Raw genomic sequence first — 14,037 nt, 5'->3', positions numbered from 1 at the left:
ACAACGCAGGAGTGGCTTCGGGACAAGTCTCTGAATGTTCTTGAGTGGCCCAGCCAGAGCCCAGACTTGAACCCGATCGAACATCTCTGGAAAGACCTGAAAATAGCTGTGCAGCGACGCTCCCCATTCAACCTGACAGAGCTTGAGAGGATCTGCAGAGAAGAATGGGAGAAACTCCCCAAATACAGGTGTGCCAAGATTGTAGCGTCATGCCCAAGAATACTTGAGGCTGTAATCACTGCCAAAGGTGCTTCAACAAAGTACTGAGTAAAGGGTCTGAATACTTATGTAAATGTAATATTTCAGTTTCTTCTTTTAAATACATTTGCAAATATTTATAAAAACCTGTTTTTGCTTTGTCATTGTGGGGTATTGTGTGTAGATTGATGAGGGGGGAAAAAACAATTTAATCCATTTTAGAATAAGGCTGTAACGTAACAAAATGTGGAAAAAGTCAAAGGAGTCTGAATAATTAAAAAAAAAAAAAATATATATATATATATATATATATATATATATATTTTTTTTATAAATATATTTTCCTTTATTATTTTCCACTAACCCTACCACCCCTCCCCTAATTGGAGTAAACTAATGAACAACCACACTTAGGCTTCTACTTCCAGCTTATACAGACTATATACATTTTACGGACACAATCTATTTTACAATAGTTATATTTTGTTTGTTTTTAGTCCTGTCCTTCCTCTACCCTCAACCTCTCCCATCTATTTCTGATGTCCATCCAGTTTGATTTCTATTTGCCATACATTTTTAACTGTGCTGTTTCACAAAAGTTCTGAAACTATATACATTTTACGGACAGTATATTTTACATTTGTTATCTTGTTGTTATTATCAGCTCCATTCAACCCCTCCGATCTATCTATTAACACCATCCATATTGGATTTCTCTTTGCCATATATTTTTCAACTGTGCTGTGATGTTTCACAAAAGTTTTGAACATTTCTATTCTCATAGTTTCTACAGATTGTAAATTAAAGATAAACATTTTTGCTAAAAGTATTATTATATTATTGATCGATTGACTATGACTTTTCAAATCACCCAGTAGTGCCATCTGCAGAGGTAGCTCCAGGTAAATGTTGCAATTCTTCAGCCATTCCTGGACCTGTGACCAAAAACAAGCTACATACGGACAGTACCAAAATAAATTATCTAATGACTCTTCGCAGCAAAATCGGCAGAGCTGGGATGGTTGTATCCCCCATATATATAACATTCTATTGGTTGCAAGAAATTTGTATAATAATTAAAATTTTAAAAATGATAGGTTTTGAATTGCGTATCAGTTCATAAACCATGTGCCATGGAATCGGCACATCGAAAATCTCTTCCCAACTATGTTGCAATCTTAACCAATTTTGGTCTTTAATGCAGGGCTGACAGACAAGTTCCTTTCTTTTTCCCCCTTCCGCTTAACTCTTCAATTTTTGCGGTAATGCTGCAATTAGTTTGTTGTAATTTTGGGTAGAGCAGACATTTGAATTTATTTTTGTTAGCTGCATGTGTGACATAACGCCACCAGTCCTATTTATGATATCATTTACAAAGATTATATTTTTTTAGGGGGGGACATTTTATTGAAAGATAATGGTTTTTTATCAGTTAGTATATTTGAGTTTAACCACAATATTTGCAGTATTATTTGTTCTGTCTTTTCTGGTGGATTAAACTGAATACTTTCCGAATGCACTGTATCTTCTGCCTGTGTGAAGCAGGATGGGAAATCTGACACCACTTGAAGCTGGAATGTCCCTCCTACCATTTCATTCGCGCTTCAGACTGTCCATCAACTCTTGGCTGAACCCTACATAACGATTCATATGCCTGGAATCCTTACATCGTAACGCAGCAGGAGAGAGTGGTTTCGCTGTAGCACATTGAGATCGATTTATAGACACATTTTGTTGGGGTAATATTTGTGGGTAACCACAAACATTGTCATTGGTGAATGGAAAATAACATCTAATGTCTGCTTGCGCTAATGCCCCAACCATGTCAGAACATGTTAGCTCTGTTTGGAGGATTGCCTAAATTCAATGCTATCATATTACTGTATGTCCTCACACGAAACAACAACAAAGGCAAAAAGGCTCCTATATTCAACGTTATCATATGTAGTATGTATTTAAGCTTCCATGCTCTCAGACAGACACAACTGTACATACATAAATCATGTTATGCATAGCAGACGCACTGAGCTATTTACATATTTTACATTTCATACAGGCTGATACGTGTTAATGCAGAATAATAGCACACTGAGACCACAAGTATGTCTCAAGGGGATCTGTGCTACTGTTTATCCACATTGCCCAAGCATCAGACCTCAGCTCAGTGCATGGTCTTTCTCCCCCACATTCCTGCCCTTGAACTTTTATCTACCAAGGAGAAGTATTTTCTACACCTCTATTCACATTCCACAGGCTAATCCCAAATACTCATCCAATAGATCAATGCAATCCTTTAGTGGCTCAATCAATATGACAGTTAAGCTCAATGTAATTACAAAGGACGTTACCTCTTTCTAGCTTTTGAGAATGAAACATTATGGCCTAATGGTTCACCACTAGGCAAAAAATCATCAGGTATTGTTAGAGAAGATCCTCCCAGATGTCACACTTCAGGAATCTTTATAATAGCCATAGGCCTCTTATTAAACAGAACAAAAATATAAAAGCAACAAGTAAAGTGTTGGTCCCATGTTTCATGAGCTGAAATAAAAGATCCCAGAAATTTTCCATATGCACAAAAAGCTTATTTCTCTAAAATGTTGTGCACAAATTTGTTTACATCCCTGTTAGTGAGCATTTCTCCTTTGTCAAGATAATCCATCCACCTGACAGGTGTGGCATATCAAGAAGCTAATTAAACAGCATAATCATTACACAGGTGCACCTTGTGCTGGGGACAATAAAAGGCCACTCTAAAATGTGCAGTTTTGTCACACAACACAATGCCACAGATGTCTCAAGTTTTGAGTGAGCGTGCAATTGGCCTGCTGACTGCAGGAATGTCCACCAGAGCTGTTGGCAGAGAATTTAATGTTAATTTCTCTACCATAAGCCACCTCCAATGTCGTTTTAGAGAATCTAGCAGTACATCCAACCGGCCTCACAACCACAGACCATGTGTAACCACGCCAGCCCAGGTCCTCCACATCCAGCTTCTTTCCCTGTGGGATCGTCTTAAACCAGCCACCCAGAAAACTGTGGGTTTGCAGTTCCACTAATCTCTCCTCATTATTGATTAGAATTTCCATGACACTCACCAGACATATCACCCATTGAGCATGTTTGAGATGCTCTGGATCAACGTGTACGACAGCATGTTCCTGTTTCTGCCAATATCCAGCAACTTCGCACAGCCATTGAAGAGGAGTAGGACAAAATTCCACAGGCCACAATCAACAGCCTGATTAACTCTATGCGAAGGAGATGTGTCACGCTGTATGAGACAAATGGTGGTCACACCAGATACTGGTGACCAACAGATGTATATCTGTATTCCCAGTCATGTGAAATCCATAGATTAGAGCCTAATGCATGTATTAACATTGACTGATTTCCTTATATGAACTGTAACTCAGTAAAATCTTTGAAATTGTTGCATGTTGCGTTTATATTTTTGTTCAGTGTATTAGAACTTTCAACATCTGCCTTGGCAACACTTGCTGTATATTATGCACTTTAGGAGACAGGGAGTTTTTTGCTCCAGTTTGAGAATAATAATAATAATAATATGCCATTTAGCAGACGCTTTTATCCAAAGCGACTTACAGTCATGCGTGCATACATTTTTTTGTGTATGGGTGGTCCTGGGGTTCGAACCCACTACCTTGGCGTTACAAGCGCCGTGCTCTACCAGCTGAGCTGAACTGGTCCAGGCAGTTTGCTGGGTGCACCTTAAAGAATGAACACCATGTCTCCACACACTGAGAGAAGAGAACAGGAAAACGACTACAATGCTCTGTGTCTGTCTGTACACCGCTCTATTAGACAGGGAAAAACAGCAGGGGCAAGTGCTAACAGAGCAGATGAGGAGTTGGGGCAGAACTAACAGAGAATCCTGTACAGTCTTTCTGCTGCCAACGTGTTCTTTTCTTTGTCTACACAGTGAAAGACCCACAAGTCCTGATTCAAAAGGCTGAATAGAGAGAAATGATAGAGACAGATTACATTCCCTGTGTTAACAGACCAGGTCCAACCTTGATTCCTGGTTGATTATTACAGAGTTAATTATTACAGAACACAAAAACATACACTTCACTGAACAACTAAAATTCCCCTTTCTGGAATACAAAGTGAGACTAACTTGTTCGATTTCACCTCACAGCTGTCTTCACCTTTACTACACATATCCTCCCTTTTATTATTTATAATTTCCATGTAAACAGAGGAGTCACCCATTCATAACCTGTCCCAGAGACTAACAGGTCAAATTCCTCCAGGGAGAGTCGTCTACCACCCAGTCTGACGTATAAAACTAGGGATTGGACCGGTCCTCTTATACAATTAGAGTGTTGCTTATATGTTCTGTTCCCCATATAGAATGATTGTCACTAATATGTGACCAATGCACTGGTGCTGATATGGGACTAATCTCAGCACCCAGAACCAAATCAGCTAAGGCTGTCAGAAGAGAGTAAAATGGGACTGATTCAGACTTTTCAGTCTTGATCCTTATCTAAGAATCTCTGAACCAAGAAAACACATTTGAATACTGTCTGTAACTAATTAATACAGGTGCTCCCATTGAACAATGTACTGTATAGGGGCATTACTCTCACAATGAGTAATACTGCAAAAAAATGTGGCAAAGCAATTCACTTTTTGTCCTGAATACAAAGTCTTAGGTTTAGGGCAAATCCAATGTAATACATTACTGAGTACCACTCTCCATATTTGCATAGTGGTGGCTGCATCATGTTATGGGTATGCTTGTAATCGTAAAGAACTGGGGAGTTTTTCAGGATAAAAAAGAAATGGAATGGAACTTAGCACAGGCAAAATCCTAGAGAGAAACCTGGTTCAGTCTGCTTTCCACCAGACACTGGGAGATGAATTCACCTTTCAGCAGGACAATAACCTAAAACACAAGGCCAAATCTACACTTGAGTTGCTTACCAAGAAGACAGTGAATGTTCCTGAGTGGCCTAGTTACAGTACTGACTTAAATCTACTTGAAAATCTATGGCAAGACCTGACAATGGTTAGTTTAGCAATGATCAACGACTAATTTGACAGAGCTTGAAGAATTTTGAAAAGAATAATGGACAAATGTTGCACAATCAAGGAGTGGAAAACTCTTAGAGACTTACCCAGAAAGACTCGCTGCCAAAGGTACTTCTACAAAGTATTGACTCAGGGGTGTGAATACTTATGTAAATGAGATATTTCTGTATTTAATTTTCAATAAATGTGCAAAAATTGTCATGGGGTATTTGAATCAATTTAAAATTCAGGCTGTAACAACAAAATATGAACTAAGTAAAAGTGTATGAACTCTTTCTGAAGACACTGTAAATATCCCCAAATATGTTTACATCCATGTACTCTGAAATATACAGTTTCATCAACAGCTTACAGAAACACACTAAAATCAACAACTCTACTGGCTTTATGCAGAGTGTATGTATTTTAGAATATACAGTATAATAAACATAAACACAGAATAGTCATACTCATTTTGCAAGCCATGTTTGTGCATAACTTATGGACTAACAACATCAGGGGGACCAGAAAAATACTCTCTCAAAGTCCATAAAATAAATTAAATATTTTTAATTGTCTGAAAATACATTGATCTTTGCTCCATCTTTTCACAACAAAGCCTGATGCAGTCTCTGCCATTCGTAATGGAGAAAGAGACAGGGAAAACAACTTCTCCTGGGCATAAGAACAGCAATGGTATGGGCACAGTGTGGCAATGATTGAGTCCTTTAATAAAAATAGCAATGGTAAAGTTGTGAGGTGTGGTAGACAGCGAACAAATTACATAAGAATAAATTACATTTCCCAGCCCTAGTGTGAAACTTCCTCTGTAAATGATGGATGTTTTACTTAAAGTGACTCATTGATTTGTTTATTTTGTAATCAAACTTTAAGACAAAATTTGCCTCCTCAGAATTTACATCAGCTTGGTGTCGCCATAGTTGTTTAGGACAAAACCATTTAATCTGTAAACAACAAACTTTCAAAACCATGTGTGTGCATTTGATACACAGTATGGCTAGTTCACATCATTCGAAGAGGAAATAAAAGGTGTATCTCCAAAACCCATTTGTTTATAGTCAAGAATTTCAGGATTTCTGAGAAGAAGAAAAAATAAGAAAATATACCCGGTCAACGACACAATGGTAGGTAAACAATTTATCCAGGAATGTCAAGAGACAATCAGTTCAATTGTAACTCAGGCAATGAGAATACAGTATTGAATGGCAGTGAAGAACTCTCTAGCCCAGTGAGTGCCTGAAGAGAAATGGAAGATATTCGTCTTCTTTGCATTCTCTCATTCAGTCTCTAATGTCTTTGTCCAGTCTTTACCTCAGGCATACATGACTACACTATATGATGGGGCTGAGGTATCCTTGCTGGGTAGCTTTATTGAGGGCAGCTATAGTGAGTTGGACTGCATTCCATTCTTGCCACCGACCACCAGGGAGGTAATCATGGCCATCTGGCGTGGCTAGATGGTGGAGTGTGAGTTGTTGTGCATGCGGGTGAAGACCTCTTTACAGCGTTTCCCCACCAGGTACAGGATCTCAAAGAAGGAGAGCAAGATACAAGCCAGACTGGTGACCACCATGAAGATGGTGAAGATCCGCTTCTCAGTGGGGCGAGCGATGAAGCAGTCCACCTTGTTGGGACAGGGCTTCTGCTCACACTTGATGAGGGAGGGGAAGTCATAGCCCTCGTAGATATAGTAGATTAAATACACAAAGGTGGCGTCCACGGCCATCTTGAAGACCAGGGTCAGGATGTAGGTCCACCACAGCCCTCCGCGCTTCTTACCGGTGTTTGTGTAGAGTTTCTGGCAGCCCTCGCCGTATTTTAGCGTGTGTTTACGCTCACGTTCATCTCTGTAGGCTATGTGCATTACCACCAGGAGAGAGGGACATGTGACGAAGATGAGCTGCAGGGCCCACAGGCGGATGTGGGACACAGGGAAGAAGTGGTCGTAACAGACGTTGTGGCAGCCAGGCTGGGCCGTGTTGCACGTGAAGTCTTTTTGCTCGTCGCCCCACACATTCTCGGCCGCCACGACAAACACCATGACCCTGAAGAGGAAGACAATGGACAGCCACACACGGCCGAATGCCGTGGAGTACTTGTTCACCCCACTGAGGAGGCCCTGGAGGAATGCCCAGTCCATTGTGAGGCGGACTCACAATCTACCACTCTGACGAAAGTTATTACGGAATAATTAGTGTGAGAAACTATTTTTGGTTGATAACTGTTGGAGTGTTCTTCACTTTCAGCAATCTTTAGAAAAAGAGAGAGTAAGTGGGGAAAAGATTAGGCCTTGAGTATGAGTGAACAAAAGGACACAAACAACTGGTGTCACCTGTTTTCCCAAGTGTAAAAAGTAATTCCCAACCAAATAACAGGTAGCTATTTTCACACTTGCGGTCTTCTTTTAAAATTAAATTGAATGATAAAGTTAATGTATTAAGGATGATAAAAGCCCCCATGTTCTACAAGCACATGACATGATTCCTATTGAGTAGCAAGTTACAGTGCCTTCAGAAAGTATTCACACCCCTTGACTTTTTCCAAATTTTGTGTTGTGTTACAAAGTGGGATTCAATTGTATTGAATTGTCATTTTTTGTCAACGATCTACACAAAATACACTGTAATGTCAATGTAGAAGAAAAATTCTAACATTTGTACAAAAAAAATAAGTATGAAAAATAAAACACTAATATATCTTGATTACATAAGTATTCAACCCAGAGTCAATACATGTTAGAATCACCTTTGGCAGCGATTACAACTGTGAGTCTTTCTGGGTCAGTCTATAAGACCTTTCCACACCTTGATTGTGCAACATTTGCCCATTATTATATTTTCAAAATTCTTCAAGCTCTGTCAAATTGGTTGTTGATCATTGTTAGACAACCATTTTCAGGACTTGCCATAGATTTTCAAGCAGATTTACAGTCCCAGTCAAAAGTTTGGACACAAGAGTGTGCAAAGCTGTCATCAAGGCAAAGGGTGGCTATTTGAAGAATCTCAAATATAAAATATATTTTGATTTGTTTAACACTTTTTTCGTTACTACTTGATTCCATATGTGTTCTTTCATAGTTTTGATGTCTTCACTATTATTCTACAATGTAAAATTTTTTACAAATAAAGAAAAACCCTTGAATGAGTAGCTGTGTCCAAACTTTTGACTGGTAGTGTAAGTCCAAACTGTAACTCAGCCACTCAGGAACATTCACTGTATTTTTGGTAAGCAACTCAAGTGTAGATTTGGCCTTATTACTTTAGTGCTTTGTTGCAAACAAGATGCATCTTTTTGAATATTTGTATTCTGTACAGGCTTCCTTCTTTTCACTCTGTCAATTAGTATTGTGCAGGAACTATAATGTTTTTGATCCATCCTCAGTCTTCTCCTATCACAGCCAAACTCTGTAACTGTTTCAAAATCACCATTGGCCTCATGGTGAACTCTCCGAGTGGTTTCCTTAATCTCCGGCAACTGAGTTAGGAAGGACGCCTGTATCTTTGTAGTGACTGGGAGTCTTGATACACCATCAATAGTGTAATTAATAACTTCACCATACCCAAAGGGATATTCAAAGGCTTTTTTTTCTACCAATAGGTGCCCTTCTTTGCGAGGTATTGGAAAACCTCTGGTCTTTGTGGTTGAATTTGTGTTCGAAATTCACTGCTCAACTGAGGGACCTTACAGATAATTGTATGTGTTGGGTACAGAGTGGAGGTAGTTATTCAAAAATCATGTTTAAAAACTATTATTGCACACAGAGTCCATGCTACTTATGTGACTTGTTAAGCAAATTTTCACTCATGAACTTATTTTAGGCTTGCCATAACAAAGGGGTTGAATACTATCGACAAGACATTTCATATTTTCATTTTTAATTAATTTGTAAACATTTCAAAAAACATAATTCCACTTTTGACATTTTGGGGTATTATGTGTAATCCAGTGACAAAACATCTACATTTATTCCATTTTAAATTCAGGCTGTAACACAAAATGTGGAAAAAGTCAAGAGGTATGAATACTTTCTGAAGGCACTAACTATTGCATTCAGAGTGGTAGGCCTAAACATTATTAACGGACACATTTATCGTTTTTATAACAGACAGTTAGGAAATAAACTAGTTGCCAAAGCCTAATTGTTGATTCTTGTCAGTGCGCTGGAGAGAATAATTGTCCCAAACTTGATCTCTGCAATCATCGAAAAAGAATCCAAACTTGATCTCTCTCGCAATCTTTACCTAATAGCCTTACAGTACAGCTATTGATTCACAGGTGGAAATCTAAACAAATAATGTACTTACACTTCAAAAATGATTTTATGAAGAAAGGACCATAAACCCTGTCAGGAAAGTTGTAGTCCGTATCATAATGGAAATCACATAGCGACGTTTTCGTGAACGTTCAATTTATCCAGGTGGGGCAGGTGTGGCTCGTGAACAAACCATCAAGGCGAGTGTTTTCGCCGCCCACTTAAATGTTATTCAGGCTGGAGCGGCTGATCATAGGCTTTTATTTCAGACCCTTTGTCAAAAATAGGAGTTCTTTTATTTTTATTTTATTGAAGACCCATAAACTTAAAATAATGAAATATATAATACAACCTCTTAGAATTTTTGGGGTACATTGTGAATGACAAATCCTAAAAGACAATTTTATAGAGGAAATTTAAGTATTTGTATTCACTATACAGTCCTATACTGTATCAACAACATAGAAAACGGTTTCTTTTAAATTCAGAAAATGTGAAATTGATACAGCAGATGTTCATGTTCATTATAAAAAGTGTTTATTGTAATATTTACATCACAGAGAAGGTGGGACCAACAGGGAGAATCCATGTACAGCAGATGAGTCATGGACATGTGCAGTACATGATACAACCTGAGCACAGTTTACCATTCTGCAGTCTGACACTGCACATCTTTTTCACACATACAGGTCACACACACACACAGCTACACACATATACAACAGTCACTCTTCTGTCCTTCAAGTTAAACATACTCTCCACAGTCTGAAATGATCACTTTCTGCTTGGGCTTGCCTTCTTTTGTTCCTTGTGCCTGTGGGGACAGAAAACATGACATGAGTCTTGGTATACAACTTCAGTCTGTAACCACCTATAGGACCCTTCTTCCCCTCCATGGGAAAATCTCAATTGCCTACTCCTCACGTCCCCTCTCATTGTCTCCTTCTCAAAACCCATTGGAGGAGAGTCAGAGGGTAGGGACCTCTGGCTTTCTCATCCAATGGGTTTAAGAAGGACACGAGGAGAGGACGCAAAGATTATGCAATTGAGATCTTCCCCATGCATGTCCCTCCACTCCTCTTACCTCCATGGCTTTTACCACCTCCATGCCCTCCATCAATTCTCCAAACACCACATGTTTATTATCCAGCCAATCCGTTTTGTCGCAGGTGATGAAGAACTGAGAGCCGTTGCTGTTTGCTCCAGAGTTAGCCATGGAGAGCTGACCTATTACACACAAGAGAGGGGCGCATTAGGAAGTCATCCTCATGTGATCAGAAACCATACTCATTCAAATCTGCATATGGCAATGCATCATGCACTTCCTCACCACTCTACACATTCATTCACAGACATACAGATATTTACACCTGGACAGGGACGTGTCTCACCTGCAGCAGTATGTTTGAGGACAAAGTTCTCATCGTCAAACTTTCGCCCGTAGATGGACTTGCCCCCGGTGCCATTGTGGTTGGTGAAGTCTCCTCCCTGACACATGAACTGTGGGATGACGCGGTGGAAACTGCTGCCTTTGAAGCCAAAGCCCTTCTCATGTGTGCACAAGCAGCGGAAGTTCTCTACAGGAGATTTGAGGGAATGCTGCTTCTATTTAATAGGACTAGAGAAACTTAATTGGCTGTATCTTTCCAGCTTTACATAAGATCTCTTTTGATACTGTCTAAATATCCCTCTAATGACAGTGTTCTACTTTCAGAAATGTCCCTGGTACTTTATAACAAGGAACAGCATGGATACCTGCGGTCATAGGAACAATGTCTGCTCGGAGCAGGAAGCGCAGTCTCCCTGCTGGCTTGTTGCCAATCTTGATGTCCATGTAAACCTGGGGGTTCGTTCTGCCCTTCTTGGCTGGGGGCTCGCTCTGCAATCAATGATAATATATTATTGTGACAGGCTTTTACAATATAAGATGTTATTACTCAATGTACTACATTCACAGAGACCGACAGGAACACACACACAACTTACATCTGCTGTTGTTGATTTGGCTGATTCTCCAGTGGACTCCGTCACCTCAGCCTCTTCGGCGGTCGTTCCCGAGAACTTTTTCAGCCAATCATCATCCGACCAAACTGAGGAAATGGCATAAAGTTAGCGGTTTTATCACATCTATGGAGTTTGATTATAGGTGAAAGCCATGGGACAGTTGAAGTCTTTATAGAGAGACTAATACATATCACTCACCTGGACGAGAAGAGCCCTTTTTGATCCTCATAGGTTTGGCGATGTTGACCCGGATGGTTCTTCCAAACAACTCTGACTCATTCTGTCAATAAAACAGAGGAAAAACGTGCATCAATGAGAATGGTTCAATACCACAGCTTTGAAAAATGTGAGTCACTGTCTCAGAGTACATACTACCAAAACAGGGGATAATGCAAAGGTCTATTAGTTAAACCAAACTGACTTTAGAAGCAGACAGTGTTTCACTCACCATGTTATCAATAGCAGCAGCAGCATCCTGTGGAAGATGAAAGAATCACAAAACATTACAACACAATCATCCTGATGGCCAATGACCATCCACCACAACCACTAGATGGCGATCCATGCTGAACCCTGAGCCGATGGAATACACACACATTTGTTAACTGGCCATATCCAACATAATATGGCATACTTGCATAGAGGTTGATTAAACTTACCTCAGCCAATTCAAATTCAATAAAGGCGAATCCTCTGTGCTTCTCTGCAAAGCAAACAATATAATGAGACATGAACTTCTGCTCTAACGTTAAACGTTCATGGTTTCATCTCCAGTAGCAGCTAACTCTGGCTAAGTAGCCAGGAAGGATGGATGAGTTTCTCTTCACTGATTACGTTTTACGTTTATGCAAAACTCTGAATGGTAAAGGTATTTCTTCTCACCCGTTTCATAGTCTATTGGAATCTGAATATCTGTGACATCCCCGAACGGAATGAACGCCGCATGCAGTACTTTTTCGTCCACCTCCTCTGTGAGACCACCTGTCAGCACATACAGTCACGTTAGCTAGCCTGCTATGAGCTGAGTCAATCAAAGTTGTAAATGATCAGATAAATTAAACGGTTTCTTAGATGTCTTTGATTTCATATTAAACCATAATGAATGTGGCTTTAGCTACAACAACCAAGAAGTTGCTAAACGTTAGCAAGTTACTGTAGCTAGCTAACGTTACTTTCCTAGTAACGTTAAACACATTTGCTGCCTGCAACTAACTTTATCTAGCTAACCAGCTAGCTAGACATCTTACAGACTGGTCCACTAACGTTAAATGTAAATTATGTGAAGCTAAATTGCCAGGTAACTTCTAACATAGGTTTCATTCAACTACACAGCAACAATATATAAAAAGTGAGGCGTATCCAACTCACCAACATAAAGAACTCGTTTGGTCGAAGCCATCTTGTATCTAACCTTTAACCCTTGCAGGGTTGCCACGTCTAGCTTAACATTTCTAGCCGAATTACTTCTGAAAACCTTCCCACAAGGCCTGAAAAATACACCCAAAAATGTTTTCGCAGCAAGAGAGTAGTTGCCACATTGATTAAATAAACCCTTTTCCATAACGTTATCGAGCGAATTAAGAAGGAATATAGACGTCATTTTTTACGAAGTCTAAGAAGCAAAATTCGGTTTTCCATCAATATAACAATTCATGCTAGTTTAAAGAATATGTCACAAGAGAAAAGATAAATCACCCTTATTAAACTCTCCAGATCATTTTCCATCAATGAATGTCGATTTAACTTGTTTTGACTGCTATGATTAAGCAATAAGTCCTGATGAGGTGTGGTATATAGCCAATACCATGGGCTTAGGGCTGTTCTTAGGACATAGCCCTTAGTCGTGGTACTGTATATTGGTCATATACCACAAAGAACAGCCCTTAGCCGTGGTATATTGGCCATATAGCACAAACCCCTGAGTTGCCTTATTGCTATTATAAACTGGTTCCCAACATAATTAAAACAGTAAAAAGTATGTTTTTGTCATTCCCTTGGTACACATCTGATATACCATGGCTTTCAACCAATCATCATTGAGGTGAACTGTAAATAAATCCTGTTTGCACATGTGCATAATAATAGATAAATCCGACAGGAGCCTTTGAATGAGGAAAGTTGGACAGAGGATCTCGAAATCTCTGTGCAAGAAACACTTGGACGAACTTCAAAAAACGAATGTTAGGCTATTCCTGGCAATTGTACCTTTATTATGTGCCAGATGTTAAGACTACAAACCATTATAAATGGCATATTTGCGAGATTTACTTGTTATTTCAATAGGCATAGGCTACTGACTAAAATCTGGGTTTATAATTGCAAATCAATTTTGCCATGGTTTGCTGAACTAGATGCAGGTAGCCTATAGCCCCTGATAGGCCAACATGTCATTTCAGGTAAAAGTCCACAATGAAATTAACATTAAATGTGGGGAATGATACGTTTGCGATAGAGCTGTGACCATGATTACAATTGATAGCATCTAATTTAATTAACTAAACATGGCTATTAATAATTGCATA

The 14,037-nt window shown here is 39.3% G+C and overlaps 2 protein-coding genes across 2 annotated transcripts; both read right to left on the bottom strand.

The window, feature by feature from the left end:
- Window positions 1-5,710: 5,710 nt before the first annotated feature.
- Window positions 5,711-7,573, bottom strand: gjb10 (gap junction protein beta 10). The gene has a single exon (XM_041846942.2). The coding sequence runs from the start codon at window positions 7,397-7,399 to the stop codon at window positions 6,713-6,715; it is 687 nt and encodes a 228-aa protein (XP_041702876.1). The 5' UTR covers window positions 7,400-7,573; the 3' UTR covers window positions 5,711-6,712.
- A 2,458-nt stretch (window positions 7,574-10,031) lies between these two features.
- On the bottom strand, window positions 10,032-12,957 carry ppie (peptidylprolyl isomerase E (cyclophilin E)). Its single transcript, XM_041846943.2, has 10 exons — window positions 12,884-12,957; window positions 12,398-12,496; window positions 12,175-12,218; window positions 11,964-11,990; window positions 11,714-11,795; window positions 11,498-11,601; window positions 11,267-11,390; window positions 10,903-11,088; window positions 10,596-10,738; window positions 10,032-10,325 (listed from the first exon to the last, which is right to left on the bottom strand). The coding sequence occupies exons 1-10, from the start codon at window positions 12,912-12,914 to the stop codon at window positions 10,257-10,259; spliced, it is 909 nt and encodes a 302-aa protein (XP_041702877.2). The 5' UTR covers window positions 12,915-12,957; the 3' UTR covers window positions 10,032-10,256.
- Window positions 12,958-14,037: the final 1,080 nt, after the last annotated feature.

This window comes from Coregonus clupeaformis, chromosome 25 (genome assembly GCF_020615455.1).
Source record: "Coregonus clupeaformis isolate EN_2021a chromosome 25, ASM2061545v1, whole genome shotgun sequence".
In the NCBI taxonomy this organism is placed as follows: Eukaryota; Metazoa; Chordata; class Actinopteri; order Salmoniformes; family Salmonidae; genus Coregonus; species Coregonus clupeaformis.
Note: the sequence above shows the minus strand (reverse complement) of the source record. Positions and strands in the feature narration are given on the sequence as shown.

What these genes read in the sequence shown, in the direction of transcription:
- gjb10 (XM_041846942.2), bottom strand. Translation starts at nt 7,399, where the DNA reads ATGGACTGGGCATTCCTCCAGGGCCTCCTCAGTGGGGTGAACAAGTAC.
- ppie (XM_041846943.2), bottom strand. Translation starts at nt 12,914, where the DNA reads ATGGCTTCGACCAAACGAGTTCTTTATGTTG. An exon ending in TCCAATAGACTATGAAACGG is followed by an intron (nt 12,219 to 12,397) that starts GTGAGAAGAAAT and finishes TTTGCTTTGCAG; the next exon opens with AGAAGCACAGAGGATTCGCC. An exon ending in AGGTGGTAAAAGCCATGGAG is followed by an intron (nt 10,326 to 10,595) that starts GTAAGAGGAGTG and finishes CTGTCCCCACAG; the next exon opens with GCACAAGGAACAAAAGAAGG.